The sequence below is a fragment of the Lepidochelys olivacea genome (genome assembly GCF_965140295.1).
Source record: "Lepidochelys olivacea isolate rLepOli2 genome assembly, chromosome: 12".
In the NCBI taxonomy this organism is placed as follows: Eukaryota; Metazoa; Chordata; order Testudines; family Cheloniidae; genus Lepidochelys; species Lepidochelys olivacea.
The window spans coordinates 7,333,367-7,352,747 of record NC_140422.1 but is presented as its reverse complement, the minus strand read 5'-3'; the positions used below and the strand labels follow the sequence as shown (position 1 = coordinate 7,352,747).

Genomic DNA, 19,381 nt, shown 5'->3' with positions numbered 1-19,381 from the left:
GAGTGGCGTTTGCACGCTGATCTGTCCTTTTGATTTATTCTTGCTGCTTTTGGGAAGAGCATCTCTGGCTGACACATCCCTGTATCTTGTGCCTCATGGATTGTCTCAAACTGGGCCTAATACATTGTAGCATACTGCCAAATATGGGACTGAAATACTCTGACCGGTACCTCTGAATTGTCTGCTCTTGGCTGGAGGCTGGTGTGGCCGGACCGTCGGCAGTACCGGGGCTGCAGGTATCAGCGTTGCTGCAGCCGAGGCACGTGAAGCCCCAGAACTGAGAGCTCAAGCCGCCTACATGGGTCGTTGCTCCTGGGGGCCAGGATAGGGAGGAGAAACTTTCTGCCCAGCTGTAGCAAGCGGGGTTGGCCGGGGTGCATCGTGGTCTGTTCGGGGCGTCTGCATGGAGCCAGGATCTCCTCCATCACTTACCGCTCATGGGGAGTCCGCCTCCTCCCATTCACAGTGGGATGTGGTGGCTGTTGTGGCTCGGAGTGAGGCCTGAGCAGGGAAAGTGCAGGAAACTCCTGCTCCGGTTTTCCAGCCAAGGCCCCTGAATCACTTGCTTTGCGCCTCTGAGTTATTCACTTCTCTCTGTGCCCCCTTTGCTTGCCCTTCCGTGACACGGCTCACAAGGAAGACCACAGCTACCATCCCTATAACCCCCCTCAGCTAACATGGGCCCTCATGGAAGGGACTTTTTCTAAGTCCTTTGTGACGGCTTTGCAGGTTTTCTGGGTAAGTGAAGGCTCCCCCGTGAGCCTGCTGCTTTGGAGACCCCCAGTGGGATGTGCTGCTGCGCGTGAGTCCTTAGAGCCATTCAGAACGGGGATGAAGCAACCTTCTCTGAGCCTCCCACTCTCTGGAGTGAGTCACTTTGCCAGCGAGAGACTCCCCACAGGTGCTGGGTCACCTACTCTCTCCTCCCACTCCTGTTAATGAGCCAGTGACCTCCCTGTCCCCAACATTTGGCCAATCGCTCTTTCTTGGGGTGCTAAGTCTTTTCAACCAGAGCGTCCCTCCTTTGAATACAGGGGCCAAATTTCCAAGGACCCTTCTTTGAAAAACGTATAGGTGGACCCACGTGTGCCTACAGAACGGGCAGTCATGGGAAAGGGGTAAATTCTCCCCTAAGCTCTGTACAATGCTTGAAGCTTGTGCCAAGGGTTTCGTACCACAATCGGGGCATGGAGCGTACTTCCAGCTGGAAGATCATCTGAATTTGTTTGTAGGTAGGGGGGTTAATTATGTGGGGTTTTCCCCAAGCACGGGCAGGGAAGAGGTGTAAAATAACTTCAGTCCCCAAAGTCACTTATGCAGCTTAACTTCTTAACCAAGGAGATGAGGCTGCCTGGTAACAGAACCTCTCTGCGGCAAAGGTGTGTACTTCCAAAGCAGGAGCAGTGGCTTGTTAGGTTAATAGTTGCAGTGCTTTGAGTCAGACTTGGGATGGGCCCAGAGCGAGCGCAAAATGAAAGGGGAATGTGGAGACGACAAGCGAAAGATACAGCGGGCTCGGGAGCAGCTGCCATTCCCACCCTGCTGCAGCATCTGTGTGCACGGTATCGGGTCCTGCACACTGCCTTCCCAGGTCTTAGCCTTATTAGCAAAGAAATGAATGCTATACAGCCTAAATTCCAGCCCCAGCCTTGGCTTTGTGCCCCTTCTGTAGGGCCTTCTATGCTGGACTCTTTTTAATCTTCTGCCCACCATCATTATCCCCACATTAGAGAGAGGAAGTAACTTACCGAAGATCACACAACACATCTGTCACCGAGCCAGGACTAGAACCCAGGTCTCCTGACTCTCAGCCTGATGGCTTATCCATTAAGGCACGCTGCCTCTTCTTAAAGCACTATCTTTAGCCTTCAGCAGCTTTCCAGGCTCCTTACTCATAGGCGTGACCCATTCTCCTTCTAGCTCTGGCCCTTGGACATTGCATGTAGAGGGCAGATAGTGACGTATTTGGTCCTGAGAAGGGTGAAAGATAATCGTGAGAGAGCAGCCCTGCGCTTAGCATCTCCTCCCTGGAGCTGCAGACAGCCTGTTGTAACGCATTAACCGACAGCGTCTTGGTGCCCCTCTGATGGCCAGACCACCTACAGAGATCAGAGTCTGTTTTCACTTCCAGATATACAGGCCTGGTTCTTGAGCCATTAATGCTTTTAAATCCAGAGGTCCTGGGTTCAGTCCTTGCAACTGACCCATGCACGGGTGTCTTTACCCTGCGAAACACGCCAGCCTTGACCGTTCTGTCCATCCTCCATGAAGCACCCCATCTCCTGTGTGCTTCTGCAGTGAAATCTTCACTTCTGTGCTGGGCCGTGCAGGGGCCGTGTAGTCCGCTTGAACCACACACAATATGTTTTGTTATTAGGAAGTTCAGCATGTACCATAATACAGTCAGCATCGCCCTAGGCATGCATGTTGCCTCTGTCTCCTAGAACAGAGGTCTATACTTCAAGTGCTTTGCTCAAATAGTTATTCAGAGGCCATAAATGATGCTCTAGCCCAGCTGTCTGAAGAGACACGACAGGCTTTAACTCTCTCCTGCCTCTGCATTTTTCTGAAGCAGTGAGTCCTCTGATTGCTCCTTCTGATGAAAATTGTCCCTTGATTTCCCAAGTTTCGTAATGACCTAGATGTGATTATACTTCCTCTTAAACACTCACGCAGGGATCTTGCACCAGGGAACGCTCTGAAATATTATCGTACTAATACAAATCAAAATGTGTGTATTTCTGCCGTTCAGAGTTCCCCAGAGCTTGAGTGTCTTCAGCTGCTGTTTCATCCCCCTGTGTTCTGCCATGGCCGCCCGCCGCAACGCCAGGAGTTTGTCGTGCCTGGTAATACCCTCTGCCACACATTGGCAGTGGCGCTAGGCAGCAGGATGCAGGGGAAGAGGATGGGTTGGGAGGGGGACAGCTCTTAGAGGAGGATGAAACTTTAAAAAAACAAAAAACAAAACCAGCAGTAGTGATTCGGACAATCGCTGGCAACATAAATGACTTTATATTTTTTTGTTATAAAACGTTCCCTTTCTTAAAATACCAAGAAACACATTAGAGCATATTCCAGGCAAAACCAGCCCACTGGTGTTCGGCAGTGAAAGCCATTTTGAAGTTTATAGGAGGGTAAAAAAATGCCTCTTTAACTCCTTGTGTGCTGGGCTACATTCATGCCTGGTATAACTTGAGTAGCAACAATGGATGGTTTTGGCCCTTGGGGCCAGATCCTCAGCTGGTGAAAATTGGTGTCCACTGACTTACAGTCGTGACAGGTCTGTCCCGTCGTATGTGATAGCCTCATAAACTGAAAGCAGGTTAGAAAGTTTGCCTCTGAGGAATCCAATTGATCTAGCTGGGAGCAGGAACTGAACTTTTGCATCAGTTTAGACCTCTCAAATGCTGGGATGATGAATGGAAATGCAGGTTCTACCCAAAGTCATAGATACGGTTGGGTAAACAATTTGCATTTGCAGAGAAGACCCAGTCGGGCTTAACTTTCTAATGTCTAGGATCCTTTTGTATGACATTAATGAAAGACAAGGTGGGTGAGGTAATATCTGTTACTGGACCAAATTCTGTTGGTGAGAGAGACAGGCTTTTGAGCTAACACAGAGCTCTTCTTCAGGTCTCTCTCACCAACAGAAGTTGATCCTGATGTAGAGGCTGGCCCCGGGCTCCCCTACAAGTCACTACTGGAGTGGCACACTAGGGATAGCCCTTTTAGAGGCGACTGGAAGCAGACGTTGATGTTACCCCAGAAGGGGGGAGAACTTCAATGTGACTTAGCCGGAGGGCTAAGCCATGAAGAGAAAAGAGCTGCAGCTCCTGGCTCATGAGAAGCCACAGAGTAAGTGAGGGGAATGATGGGCTGAGTAACTGCAGGAAGTGGCATCAGACCAGATGGCAGAGCTAATTCCCTAGATGAGCCACAAGGAAGCACCGTTCAGCAGTTAGTAGAGGTGATCCTGTCACAATACCCCAAATTAAAAAAAAAAAAAATATTGAGGACCAAAAAAGTGCAAGTATGGTTAAACAGCAGAGCAAAAGAGGCGGTTAGACATCCTTTAAAAATTGAAAGTCAAATTCTACGGAGGAAAACAGAAAGGAACATGAACTCTGGCAGGTCAAAGGTAAGAGTTTAATTAGGCAGGCCAAAAAAGACTTTGACGAGCAACTAGCAAAGGACACAAAAGCTAACAGAAAACTTTTTTTTTAAGTACATCAGAAGCAGGAAGCCGGCCAAATGATCAGTGGGGCCACTGGACAATCAAGGTGCTAAAGGAGCCCTCAAGGAAGATGAGACCATTGCGGAGAAGCTCGACGAATTCTTTGCCTTGGTCTGGAGAGGATGTGGGAGAGATTCCCACGCCTGAGCCATTCTTTTTAGCTGATCAATCTGAGGAACCGTCTCCGATTGAGATGTCAGTGGAGGAGGTTTTGGAACAAATTGATAGATTAAGCAATAGTAAGTCACCAGGACCTGATGGTTGTCACTCAAAAGTTCTGAAGTGACTCAAATATGAAATTACAGAACTACTAACTGTGTTACAGATAACTGGAGGATACCTAATGTAATGATTTTTTAAAAAGGCTGCAGAAGCAATCCTGGTGATTACAGGCCAGTAAACCTAACTTCAGTACCAGGGGAAATGGTTGAAACTATAGTAAAGAAAAGAATTGTGAGACACGTAGACGAACGTGATATGTTGGGGAGAAGTCAACATGGCTTTTGTAAAGGGAAATTAAGCCTCACCAATCTATTAAAATTGGTGGAGGGTGAGGGGGGGTCAACAAACATGTGGACTAGGTGATCCAGTTTACACAGTGTATTTGGACTTTCAGAAAGCCTCAGCATATTCATAAATGCTCTGGAAAAAATGATCTTATGTAAACAGTGAGGACACAAAGTTTGCAGATGATATAAAATTACTCATGATAGCTAAGTTCAAAGCAGACTGCAGAGAATTACAAAGGAATCTTGCAAAACTGAGTGACTGGGCAACAAAATGGCAGATGAAATTAAATGTTGATCAATGAAAAGTAATGAACATTGGAAAACATAATCCCAACTACACATACAAAATGATGGGGTCTAAATTAGCTGTTGCCACTCAGAAAAGAGATCTTGGAGTCCTCGTGGATAGTTTTCTGAAAACATCAGCGTAATGAGCAGCAGCAGTCAAAAAAGCGAACAGAATGTTAAGAACCATTAGGAAAGGGATACATAATAAGATAGAAAATGTCATCATGCCACTGTATAAATCCGTGGTACGCTCACACCCTGAATACTGCATGTGGTTCTGGTCGCCCCATCTGAAAAAAGATAGGTTAGAACTGGAAAAGGTACAGAGAAGGGCGACAAAAATGCGTAGGGGTATGGAACAGCTTCCATATGAGGAGAGATTAAAAAGAGTGGGACTGATCAGCTTAGAAAAGAGATGACTAAGGGGAGAGATATGACAGAGGTCTCTAAAATCGTGAACGGTGTGGAGAAAGTGAATAAGGAAGTGTTACTTATCCTTTCACATAACACAAGAACTAGGGGTCACCCAATGAAATTAATAGGCAACAGGTTTAAAACGAACAAAAGGAAGTACTTCTTCACACAACACACAGTCAACCTGTGGAACTTGTCAGGGGATGTTGTGAAGGCCAAAATTATAGCTGGATTCACAAAAGAATCTGATAAATTCATGAAGGATAGGTCCATCGATGGCTATTAGCCAAGATGGTCAGGGACTGAACTCTACGCTCTGGGTGTCCCTAAACCTCTGACTTCCAAAAGCTGGGAGTGGATGACAGGGGTTGATGGATCTGTCAGACGACAGGATACTGGGCTGGATAGACAATTGGTCTGACCCAATATGTCTGTTCTTATGATGATAACCAGCTTCGCTTGGCTCAAGCCCTACAAAAGTTCCATAACTCACTGTTTTTATTCTAATCGTTTTGGGAAGCAAAGGTTGTTGGAGAAAAAGAGCTATTTTCAATGTCACTTTTCTAAGGCTAGGGCAGGAGGCGAATTGAGGGGGGAAATGCAACATATTGCCTTGATGCCAGCGATATTATTCCCGTGGAATTATTTTTCTTTCTACCAGTTTGATTTCACAGAAGCTTTTTGGGTGAAATCTAAATGGGACAAAAGAGAAAATGGCCCAACCTGCATTTGCAAATGGATGCAATGTTTGAGTTATGGATGTTCTACTGAAGCGTGACGTGGGAAGACTAGAGAACAGAGCGAGTTAGCCATCTGGTCAGATCTTCTGTGGAGTGGGAAAGTGGGAGGCAGGGATTCTGGAAATAAGTGTTAGGCGGATGGACTGAAGTAACTCAGCAGCTGTGCAACAAAGAACTGGTTTCTTTAGGCTATAGGGGTAAAGGAGACTAGATTTCAGTTTTAAGTTTCAAAGACAGCAAGCAGTACTAGTGAGGAGTAGTGAAGGGGAAGAAAAGTACCTTGATGGTTCCTTCTGACTCCCCCATATCTCCTTCTGAATCCTAGTAGCAACACTTGGAGGCCCATCCTGCAACTGGGTCTGTCTGAGTTCAGTGGGGCTGCATATGGGTGAATGGATGCAGACATTTGTATCCAATTGCAGGATCAGGGCCATAGATGGTTTTAATTATGGGTCATGTGTATAAATCAACCTTGTAAATTTCTCCGTTGAGTGACGAGTTGATGGTTTTTATAAACTCAATAGTCTTTTTTGTTTTTTGGTTTAACAATTATAGTAAAAGGCTGGAGGGACATAGACGTGTGTCTGGACTGGTAAAATTACCTACCGTTTGACAAGGGTGGTATTAGTCTTAACTCTGGCTGTATTTTTAGACTATGTAATGAGTTTATTTGAGAACAGGTTTTGTACAGCTTGCAGTGATGCAGCTCATGCTAAATAGTAAATGATTAAACAAACAAAACAAGGCCTAACATGCTCTCTCGTAGTTTTGGCTTTGGAATCTCTTGTGCAATTAATCAGTGAATTTAATTTTCATTCTAAAAAATAAATAAAATGTTCTCTTGTCTTTCAGATAGCTGCCCAAGAGCTGTCAGATAACAGAGTGATCACTCTGAGCATGGCTGGCAGAAAACTGGATAAAAAGGTGTGTGGGCATTTTATTCCCAACGTGCAAACGTTAAACCTCTTTATCTGCTATGGGATCCTGAAAATCATTCCTTGTAAAGGTATCAATGACTCACGATACCCTAATGGATAGAGCATTGGACTGGGACTCAATAGACCTGAGGTCCATTTCCATCTCTATTATTGGCCTGCTGGGTACTGGGGCAAGTCATTTTGTCTCCCTGTACCTCAGTTTCCCCATCTGTAAAATGGGGGTACTGATGTCCTTTGAAAATTGCTTTGAGATCTGCTTATGAAAAGGGCTGCAGTGGGGTGGAGCTGTGACCCTGGGATCAGTCGAGGGACTGGACGGGGACAGGGACTGAGGACCTCTCGAGGTCCCTTCCAGTTCTAGGGTTTGCTCATGCATTGTTGCTGTTGCCCCTTTCCTTCCTTTCTCTATCGGCTTTGTTGAGTGTTTTGTCTTTTGAGGGTATTAAGCAGCACACGCATTTCCCTCTAACCATTCCGGGTCAGGTTCTGATCCCTTTACTCACTGAGTAATGCCTTTCTCCACAAGTAATGCCATTGATGGGAAGTAGACTGCTCATGGATTAAATTGTGGGTTTTGGCTGTAACAAACAGTGTCAATATGGTTCTCTATGGCCAGTGTGAGTGTACCTATAAATACTCTCTCTGCATACACACAGAGCATGTGCATCTATAAACTGGCAGGAAACAAGTGGCTCTTTATCGGGGGGGGGGTGGGGGGGTGGGATCTAAAGCTAGAGTGAAAGTTGGTAACAAACAAGCATCGGCTGGAGCGGAGTCAGCGTGTCTCCCAGAGTAATTCATGATCTGTCTGTCAAGGCTGATGTGGTTTGCTCTAGAGAAACCATAAAGGGTTTGCTCTGTTCGCTCCTTATTGCGGTGTATATCTTTTCATTCCTGGATGTTTGTGCATTTTTAAATTTCTTTTTAACACGTTAGATGTTTTTCTAAACCTGAACTCAGCTGCATGGTTTCCCGTTGCATGTGGAATGGAATGCGGCATGCATGCAGGGGGAGGCATAGCTCAGTGGTTTGAGCACTGGCCTGCTGAACCCAGAATTGTAAGTTCAACCCTTGAGGGGGCCATTTAGGGATCTGGGGCAAAAATCTGTCAGGGACAGTACTTGGTCCTGCTAGTGAAGGCAGGGGACTGGACTTGATGACCTTTCAAGGTCCCTTCCAGTTCTGTGAGATGGGTATATCTCCATATAATGCATATTCTCTATAGAATCCACTCGGCATGTTGCTGTTAGGGTTGTGAATGTGAAATTGCACACGGAAACGTGTTTTTTGCATTTGTTGAATTTATGCATTTCTCTGGGCTTCTAGGTAAAAGAGTTACCTGCAGGCTTGTTTGGCTGCAAGAGTTTAATGTAATGCTTCCTAAATATACCTCTGCCGTGCAAGTCTTCAGGATTGCACAGCATTTTAGCTTCACGGCTCCCAATAAAGTTTGTGAGCTCTTTCATAAAGACAGACCCTTTCCCTGTGCTTTTGAAAATGTGGGGCTTGGAGACCTTCTTACGATAGCCAGTGTTACTTTTCGTTTGAGTGGTGTCCCTAACAATGTAAGGGGATACGCTTACAGCACCTGGAGCTTTTCCCGTCTGCGTAGGTACTCCACTTCCTGTACTAGGGTCTGGTCTAAGCAGAGTAGTTGAACTGAAAGTGGGATTTTAAACCGGTGTAATTAAATTGTTGCAACAGGGTGTGTGGACATTCTTAAATTGATTTACACCTGTCTATTGTCAGTTTAGCTGCCTCCCATTAAATATACAGGGACAACCTAACTTGCTAGAAATTTGAAACTGCTACAAATGTGTCCACACTTCTGAAGACAAGTCCTAAGAGTTTAGGTGTGAGTTTCAAGAGGGCTTAGCATTGCTGTAACACTGTGCCCATCACATCAGTGGAGTTTTATCATTGACTTCAAATAGGAGCAGAGCCAGACTAACGCTGAGAGTTTTTGAAAACCACACCCTTAATACTTACAACGTGCAGGTCAAAATAAATACAAGACCAGTCTCTTTTATATCAGTACTCCCATTTTAGGTGCTTATTACCAATCTGATCAGTTAATCTTGTAAAAATTGCTAGGGGATATTTAATAACCATGTATTGTCACTTTAATTCTGTGTTATATTCTTCCCTGCAGAAGATAACTAGGACTATGAAGTCCTCTAACTTGTTGTGGAGAGTGTCATTTTCCTTTTGCAGGGTGTCCCGTGCCTGAGCATCATACAGAGGAATGGAAATAATTGTATAACCCGTATTGCATTTTTCCACAGGACCTGTTTGGAAAGTCAGATCCATTTCTAGAGTTTTATAAACCAGGCGATGACGGGAAATGGATGCTGGTCCACAGAACAGAGGTGAGTTGGACTAGTATTTGAGGTTTTAGGTTAGCCACTTGGTACCTTTTTTGTCCTTAACCTTTTTTTCTGATAGTATCACTGATCAGAGGTGAGAGGGCAGGTGAACCTTGTTGTAAGTCCATTTCTTTGCCTACCCATGTCCAGCTGAGACTGTTTGACTTGGAAAGTGGGAGACTTGGTGGTGGTCAGAGTTGCAGCAAGTAAGCTAAACATATAATTGAGGTTTTTAAGAGCAGGTTAGACAATCACCTGTCAGGGATGGTCTAGATAATACTTAGTCCTGCCATGAGTGCAGGGGACTGGAAACAGTCAGAGGTTTAGGGACACCCAGAGCGTAGAGTTCAGTCCCTGACCATCTTGGCTAATAGCCATCGATGGACCTATCCTTCATGAATTTATCAGATTCTTTTGTGAATCCAGCTATAATTTTGGCCTTCACAACATCCCCTGACAAGTTCCACAGGTTGACTGTGTGTTGTGTGAAGAAGTACTTCCTTTTGTTCGTTTTAAACCTGTTGCCTATTAATTTCATTGGGTGACCCCTAGTTCTTGTGTTATGTGAAAGGATAAGTAACACTTCCTTATTCACTTTCTCCACACCGTTCACGATTTTAGAGACCTCTGTCATATCTCTCCCCTTAGTCATCTCTTTTCTAAGCTGATCAGTCCCACTCTTTTTAATCTCTCCTCATATGGAAGCTGTTCCATACCCCTACGCATTTTTGTCGCCCTTCTCTGTACCTTTTCCAGTTCTAACCTATCTTTTTTCAGATGGGGCGACCAGAACCACATGCAGTATTCAGGGTGTGAGCGTACCACGGATTTATACAGTGGCATGATGACATTTTCTATCTTATTATGTATCCCTTTCCTAATGGTTCTTAACATTCTGTTCGCTTTTTTGACTGCTGCTGCTCATTACGCTGATGTTTTCAGAAAACTATCCACGAGGACTCCAAAATCTCTTTTCTGAGTGGCAACAGCTAATTTAGACCCCATCATTTTGTATGTGTAGTTGGGATTATGTTTTCCAATGTTCATTACTTTTCATTGATCAACATTTAATTTCATCTGCCATTTTGTTGCCCAGTCACTCAGTTTTGCAAGATTCCTTTGTAATTCTCTGCAGTCTGCTTTGAACTTAGCTATCATGAGTAATTTTATATCATCTGCAAACTTTGTGTCCTCACTGTTTACATAAGATCATTTTTTCCAGAGCATTTTTTCCAGAGCCAGTTTGTTGAAATATTATTGTGTATTTGGGTGTAATGGGCCACTTCTTTGTATGATTCCGTAATACAAAATGCATAATTAAAAGGACAAAATGGACTAGTCTGAAAAGCATTAGTTATTCTAGGCTATCAATCACTTTTCAGAACTTGGGTTCACAACTTTTTTCTTCTTCTTCTGGAGGGTGAAATCTAGTTAATAGACTAGATTTGTTGTGAGCAAAAGGGGAGGGAAATACTGTTTATAGGAAAAATTCGTGGTGTGAGTAAGGAAATGGTGGAAGTATCTGAAACAGACCTTGTTCCATACTTTTGCTCTGTGATTTGTGCTGGTCTTTTGAGAGCTGTTTGGATTTATTTATTTTTTTTAATTAAAAAAGGAATACAAACATTTTCCAATTTGTTGACCACTTGTAGTCATTCTCTTACCTTGACTTCAGCCAGAGCAGCAGATACTTGGTGCTTCTCAAAAACGTTTCAAGTTGGGCACTCAAAATCCGAGGCTGCTTTTGAAAATGTTGGCCAAGGCTCTTAAACTAAAGGACAGAATAATCAGTACAGATCCCATGACTGCTGAAGCCCAGGGTAAACAGAGAATTTCAAACCCAGGGACCATCCGTTCAGACCTCAGATGAATGGAAAAATAGAGCTGGCTGGGAATTTTGGAATAATTTTCTGACCCAGTGCACCTCTCTTACAAAACTGAAATTTTCCATGGGAAAACTCGATTTCCGTTTGTTGGCCAGCTCGACTCAAACACATGTTTTTAGTGAGTCCCATTTGACTGGTGGTCGGCCACTTGGCGGTGTGTGTTCATTATCTGCTGCAAACTTCATTGGGAAACTGGAGATGAAATAAAACACATGGGTTGCGAAGCTTAGTCCGTACACGGCAATGGAATCTATTGAAGCTTTATTTCCTTTTAGCAGCTTGGGGGGGGGGAAAGGAGGGGGAAAAGGGGAGGGGGGAACTGTGCACGTTTTGAAGGGCTTAAATAACATCCCACTTAACAGCCCGGAAAATAAACGGCTGCTCTCAACGGAATTCCAAATGACTGAAATATCTAGATTCTCTTTTTGGCGGGGGGGAGTACCAGAAATAAAGTGATCGCCGGTTCCTATGGGCTGCAGCTTTTGATATGTTCGTGGCTATTAGTCTGAGCCCATTTAGTAGCAGAGGTGTCTGCTGTGGTAGGGTAATGCCATCGTTAGCGTGTTTTAAAATAAGGTGCGAATCCCCAGCTGGGTGCCATCTGGTGAAATAATCATTGATCCTTTCATAGACACCCACCTCAAAGACCTGGTGTCTGGCGGCATACGGGCACCATACAGTTTGTATTCTTAATGTGCGTGGGTTCCCCCACCCTCCCGATCTTTCCAACCTGATGTAGGAGGTGTTTACAAATCCTTCATTAAACTGTGCTCTTAATGTCAGTTTTTTTTTCCTGTTCCCTAACGAGGGACTGTCTGCATCACCCATCGTTGCAAAATAAAAGCCAGTCCTTGGTTCCCGTCGCTAGTTGCTGACAAAGCTCACCCTATCCTGCAGGAGCAATGCGAATCCTGATTGTAACCAAACCGAAATGCTCTGGTTGCAGTGGAAGCCACTTGATGGCTTTGGAGAAAGCAAAATTTTCATGTATAAACAGGCAATTAACTACCATACATATTTAGCGTTCACCTTTCTGCATGGCTGAAAACCCGCTATGCGTGTATCCTTAAGGAATGGGAGGTGTATTAATCGAAAGACATGTGGAAAAATACAGTCTTAATCTTACCTGCTAGCTTTTCAAAGGTGAGGCTGAAGGCAAGTTTTCTTTGCTTGTGAAGCCTGCTGTTTGGTGTGTGTTACAGCGACTGGTTGTTCTCGAGGTAGGACAAGAAGTAATCAGCATAGTTTGCAGCAAGGGTGATTTAGGTTGCGTATTTAAAACTTTTTAACCCTAAGGACAGTTAAGCATTGGATCAGGTTACCACGGGAGGTTGTGGAATCCCCATCTTTGGAAGTTTTTAAGAACAGGTTAGACAAACACCTGTCCAGGATGGTCTAGGTTTACTTGTTCCTGCCTCAGCACAGGGGGCTGGACTAGATGACCTCCTCCCTACACTTCTGTGATGCACCCCTCAGTGCTGGTTCTATGTGAGTGTCCTACAGCTCCGAGTTGGGAGATTGGTTCTTTAGCTCCTGCTATAGAGGCTTATGCTCTTAACTCTGGAAGTCCCAGCGTCAACCATGGGTGATGACTAAGATGATAGACATTAGATCTGCCTGGGTTTAGACTTTGATGTGAAATGCTACAAAATTGTGTCCTGACCAACAGGAAAGGTTTCCAAGCAAGAAACTGCCATTTTTGAGGCCACTTAAGCTGAATTTCAACAAAGGACTGGCAATGTGGACCAGACCGATGGTTTGGTGTCTGTGATAACCACCATGACTGGGCGAGGCTGCTCCCCAGTAATGCAGTGGAGCGCCTCTGACATCAGCAGAGCTATGCCAACCTTATGCCAGTTATCTGTTGAAAGTTGCTGAAAACATGTCTCCAGCCTTTACTTTGTGTTCAACCCTTCGCTTCCACTGGCTCATTCTAATTGAACCGTTTTCCTTCTTTCCCAAACCGCAGGTGATTAAGTACACGTTGGATCCCGTGTGGAAGCCGTTCACTGTGCCTTTAGTGTCGCTGTGTGATGGAGATGTAGAAAAGCTGATCAAGGTAACTGTCAATATGGGGCTGGTCTCCACTTACCGGAGGATCAATGCGCGGTGATCAATCCATTCTAGTGAAGACCTGATAAATCAACTGCCGATCGCTCTCCCATTGACTCCGGTACTCCACCGGAACAAGAAGCATAAGGTAAGTCAACTGGAGAGTTTCTCCCGTCAACCCAGCACGGCGCAGACACCAGAAGAAGTCAACCTAAGGTATGTCAACTCCAGCTACATTATTCATGTAGCTGGAGTTGCGGAACTTGGGTCGACTTAGCCCCGGAGTGTAGACCTGCCTATAGAGTGACCCTTATGTTGCTCTGGCTTCTTGTTGCATTATGGTACTCAGCCTCTGACACTGTGGCGGGGAAGGAAGGGTGAAGCTGCCTTCGAGGCTGAAACTAACACAGATCCAGAACCGCTGAGGAGGAATTCATATGCTACCAAGAAGCAAGGCCACATTTCTATGATAAACCCAGGGTGACCGGTCTCTTTTCATCCTAAAGTCACATCGGCTGACTGCAGCGGCTGAGCAAACTGCAACAGAAATTCCAGCAAGTGGCATCACATTTGCTACCCTCGTGGGTCATGGGCAGGCCTGGAGCCTTTAGAGCCACCACACACACCTCAGCAAGTGGAGCTCATGGCGTAACTGAAAGCAGGTAGTGGTAGGAGGTTGTGATTCTTAGTGGAGCAGCATTAGAGGGGGATGAGATGCTTTGCCAGGGGGTTTCACAGCTATTTGCTGGCAGCAGAGGATGGTAAGACTCGGGAATCTTGGTTTCCATTCCAGGCTCTGGAGGGGAACGTGCTCCAGTGGGCACAGACGCTTCAGCTCTCCAACCTATCCCTGTCCCAGTCCTGTCTCTTCACCACCCCAGTATCTCATCCCATTCCCGCTCTCCTCACCTAGTCAGTCCCACTCTCCACTCCTTAGGCTTCTTCTCCCAGGCCTAACTTGCCCCCTCCAGATTCCCATTCCCAGTCTAACCTCCCCCCTCCCCGGCTCCCTGTCTGTTCTCTCTCCCCATGTTCTCCTTCCCCAGCGGCTCCCAACCTCCTGCCCCGGACCCCTTGTCCAATCTCAGTGTGTTGTGCTGCCCCTGCCCCAACTCCTTGGCTAGCCAGTCCTAGTTCTCCCCCTACATCCCAGCTCCTCGTCAGATGTCTCCCCACTGATTCCCAGTCTCTTTGCCCAGCCAGTCCTAGTCTTCCCATGGCTCCTTATCTGATCTCAGCTCCCCACTTCCTCCCATCTCCTTTGTTTTCCTCCCAGGATCTCCATACCAATCTCCTTCCCCCAAGGTCTGTCTCCCGTCTCCTCTGCATTCAAATCAGGCAGCTTCCTTCTCATTCTCTGGGCCTCAGTGGGGGGACATTGAGAGAACAGAAAAGACCCGTCGGTCTCCTTGCTTTCAGTTCTGGAGCTCAGCCCAGAGCTGCAATTGCAGGGAAAGTCCTGCTCAGTCCCCAGGCTGGAGCATGCTCAGTTCATACAGAATCCTCAGGGAATTTAACTGTGAAGATCTAGCAAGTCTCTACTGAGCATGTGCAAAGTCTGATTTTTAATTTTTTTTTCAAGGGCTTATAACCCAGCCAACCTATAACTTGGGCAGGAGAGATTTTCACAGGACCAGCTAATGGCATTTCCATGCCACCCAGGCCACCCTCCCTGGTCAATTTCAAGTCCCTGGTCCAAAGCAAAGAAAAGGTCACCAAAATTTAACGTAGGTAGCCTGCAGTATGTTCTCCAGCCTAGTTCCTGGAAACCGTTGAACCATTTTGGCTGACATTTTTTCAGAAAAATTCAGCCGGAGGCAGACAGACACCTAGACTTAAAAGTTTCAGTCTAAGTGGTTAAAGTTTGGCAAAATTTTCAGCAACTGGATATAGGGCTTTATAATGGGAAGTGTAAGATGACCTTAACAACGGGTGACGCTACCAATCCTGCTACACTAAAGAGCCTTTACAATCAGCACAAGGGGTGAGCGACCGTGTCGGACTGTTCCATTACTGCACACTCAGGAGACACTTAGAGCTAGAAAAGCCGATGAGACGTTTCAGTGAGTACTCAGTAGCAACTGCCTGTCATGGTTTTAAAAAAATAGAATATTTTAACTATTCCATCCTATACGCTACGTCAGTCATGGCAGTGCATATAATGCCCTCCTACAATTTGACCTGTCGCGAAAAAACGTAAAATCAATTTAAAAAAAAAAAAACCTTTTACAGCGTTTCTGAAACTGAATTTTTGGAAATTTCAAGTCTGGAGCAGTGCTCGTGGACTGGTTGCCGCTGGTGGTTTCATCATCACGTCATCGAAATCTGCTCTGAGTCGGGTTAGACCACATGCTGATGGTTAAAGCACCGCAGGCTGGCCTACACTAGTGCTCATTCTGTTCCTACTGCCGGTAGGAAATTTCTAGTAATAGGCCCAGCCCACTGCTTAATTTGTAATGGCAGATGTGCCGGGGCTCAAGCAATTTTTTTACTTTCATAGCTGACGCGGCGAGTCCAGAGGTGCCGGGGTTATGAACTGCCAAGTCTGGAGATGCCAGCCCTGGCACAAATTAAGTACTGATCCCGGCCCCAGAGGAGGGAGCATCTAAAGTCATTCTCTGGAGATCCCTGCCTTCATGGTCAAGGCAGTGTTGTTGCTGACAGGATCCAAAGAGCTGTGCTCTGCCCTCATTGGCTGACAGAAAGGCTGTTATGAGCCAGGGCCTTCAGGAGGCAGTATCGGAGTAGTGGGGAAAGCAAAAGAGGATAAATCTGAAGGGTGAAACAACGTGTAAACGTGACTCATCTAACCACAAGCAAGACCCGCACCTCTGCTGTGCATGAGAATGACCGCTTCCCCTCCTCTTCCCCAGGTCATGTGTTATGATTACGACAGTGATGGGGGACATGACTTCATTGGGGAGTTCGAGACCTCAGTAGCCAAGATGTGTGAAGCCCAAGATACCTTGCCGGTAAGTGCGGAAACACCGTCGGGTTTTAGAACAATAGTTTGGGGAGGAGGAACCCAGGGTCCCCTTGGCTAAGGGTTTCAAAAGTGGCTCTTACCCATGAGAGACTTCATGCTTTAAATCAATGTTAAAGCCCCCACTTCCCCTCACTCTGAAAATCAGGCCCCTTTTAAGGAGTCTGGGCACCCAAAATCACTAGTCATTTCTGAAAAGCATGACCCCTGTTGGCTCTTCTTTTACTAACATTCTCCTGTCCTCGTTTCTGAACCTGTTGCTGATGGAAGTGCTCTTTGGCTAACTGAGGGGTCTGCCACATGGGGTTGAGCTTTGTGTCCACCTGGCCAGCCCTGGTGATGTGATGATGCTACTCCATGTCACACGGCAGCTCTCGCAGCATGACATGGCAATTTTTCTCCAGCCCGGCTGAGATTTGGGGTTGTTGTTTTAGATGCCAGCAGGTTCAAGGTAATGAAGGCATATAATAGAGCTCCATTTCCTTCCACGGGTTCTGGGTGGTGGTTATTTATTTGTACTGCAATCACACCAAGATTAGGCCTCATTGTGCGGGGCCATGTCCATACACATTGGGTACATCCACACTTCCAGCTCCAGGAGACAAACCCACGCTAGTGCTGATTGAGTTAAAGCACTAAAAATAGCAGGGGAGCCGTGGCAGTGGGAGCCACCCTGAGTGTGACCCTCGTCGAGATCCTAGGTGTGTAGTCTGCTGGCTAGCCGCTCGCGCCGCTGCGACTATTGTCTACCTGAACGGGAAATCCAGTGCCAGTATCGATATACACACCATGAGAGGCAGTGCCCACCCCAAAGAACTCCCCGTCTAAATAGACCAGACAGGGTGGGAGAAGGTAAGAATTATCCCATATGAGGAACAGAGAGGGACAGTGACCCCACCCAGGAAGTCTGTCAGAGCTTGGAATCGAACCTATTTCCCCTGATTCCCAACCGACTGCATTAGCTACAAAACCCACGTTCAACTTCAGTAACCCTGCTACTAAACACTTCCTTGAGTTCCATCCACCTTCCGAGTACTGTGCAGGCCTTAATTACCTCCCCTACAAATTCCTCTGTGATGTGGGTGAGCGTCATGATCCCTGTCTTACAGACAGGGAAACTGAGGCACAGAGGTGTAATGACTTGTGCAGACCCAGTGAAGGCTTCAGAGTTGGCTGCCCAACAGAGAAGCGCAGGTCTTGGGCCGTGATCTCAGATGAACTGGGCGGGTGTTGGTGCGGTGAGATTCCTCTGCATCCTGCATGTTCCGGTTGGATTGCTCTGCCGGCATTTCCTCGTTTTGATTCTTTCGGGGCTTTTTGAAGGGGTCTGATTCTCTTTCATTTAATTTTGTCCTTGCTTTAATATAACTTAAAACGCCACTTGCACTGTCCCTGGGAGACTGAATCAGAGTGGAGCCTGTAATTCACGTACATCCTAACACCCAGCGAGTGTCCATCTCCTTTGACAGCTAGACCTGAACATACAGAATAGCATGAGCCCAGACCTCCCATTGACCTGCCGGCTACTGCTGTCGAGTTCTCATGGGGGACTATGCCCATAAATGTCATATTTTTGTCCCTCTTCACAGCAGTAGGGAATATCCTGAGAGGGCTGGAAAGAATTGATGCTCAGACCATTCACTTGCACCTGCATCGAATCCCAGAAGATGCTTTGCTGCATAAAGAACTGCATGTTTTAGCGAAGACGCCCCATTCCAGTGCTGCAGGATAATGAGAAGAGTATTTCCACCTGGTGCTAAAAGCTTCTCTCAGACAGGCACCCCTACTCTCCTTTGTCTGGGATCTGGCATCTAAGTACAATTTTAGAGGCCGCCATTAAAGTAGCTCCTAGCCCCACACATGCGTCAAGTGGCTTTGTCCGTACAAAGCCTCCGGCAGCCTGGCCCTGTGGCGGGAATGGAGGGGTAGTGTTAAAGTGTGCTGGCTTGGGCAGACACACCCACCCCAGCTCTGCTCGAGCGATTGCGCTAAGATTAGCAGCGTGGCACAGGCTACCCTCCTGCGTACAACTCCAGCCGCTCCCCTGAGTGCATATTCGGGCAGCTAGCCCAAGTGGCCGCTACCGCCACCCTGCTATTTTTAGGCGCTACCTCGAGCAGAGCTAGTCTGTGTACATCTACCTAAACTGGGAATTACAGCTCCCTGCTATTGTGTAGACGCACCCTAGGTCTGCTCACTGCAGTGCATCTGGGATCGGCGTGGTTCTAACCACCCCCAAATGCTAAGGAATCTCCTGCACCTAAATGTCCAGGCCTCTGCCCCACCCTCTGGCCACATTCTCTCTCCAAACCAAGGCAGCTTTTAAAGTTGTTTCTCATTAAAATAACTGGAAACTATTGAGTGATTCATTTCCTGCCCTGGGATTTCTTCCCAGAAAATGTGCTGGTACTTGACCTACATGATGACACAAGATTTCTGACATACTTGGCCAAATATTCTCAGTGGGAGAGGTTTAGGTTGGATATTAGGAAAAACTTTTTCACTAGGAGGGTGGTGAAACGCTAGAATGCGTTACCTAGGGAAGTGGTGGAATCTCCTTCCTTAGAAGTTTTTAAGGTGAGGCTTGACAAAACCCTGGCTGGGATGATTTAGTTGGGGATTGGTCCTGCTTTGAGCAGGGGGTTGGACTAGGTGACCTCCTGAGGTCCCTTCCAACCCTGATATTCTATGATTCTTTATAAAAGCTGTGAGAGCCACAGTGCTTAGGGCAGCTGAAGTTCGGTCCCACTTGCAGATGACTCAAGGTCTAATTTACTGGCTGTCTGGAATGATGCCTGTCGATAATGTGGATTCTCTGTGATCTAGTCACACTCCTCCTTTCCTCTGTGTCTCTCCCTTTGCTTAGTCCTTCTTCCTGAAGGGTAGCCTCTCACTCCTGTCCATGCCTGTATCTACAGATAGTCCCTGTAAACTTCTACTAGTTGGCTCTGTGGTGCCGCTTGTAGAGATG

At 46.4% G+C, this 19,381-nt stretch overlaps 1 protein-coding gene across 2 annotated transcripts in view; it reads left to right on the top strand.

The window, feature by feature from the left end:
• CPNE2 (copine 2) overlaps positions 1-19,381 on the top strand; it is a 151,463-nt gene that overhangs the window by 72,624 nt on the left and 59,458 nt on the right. For both annotated transcript variants that reach the window (XM_084644288.1, XM_084644289.1), the window contains exons 5-8: positions 7,038-7,109; positions 9,409-9,492; positions 13,345-13,434; positions 16,301-16,399. In XM_084644288.1, coding sequence (XP_084500414.1) covers positions 7,038-7,109; positions 9,409-9,492; positions 13,345-13,434; positions 16,301-16,399 — 345 coding nt within the window. The remainder of the gene's footprint in view (positions 1-7,037; positions 7,110-9,408; positions 9,493-13,344; positions 13,435-16,300; positions 16,400-19,381) is intronic.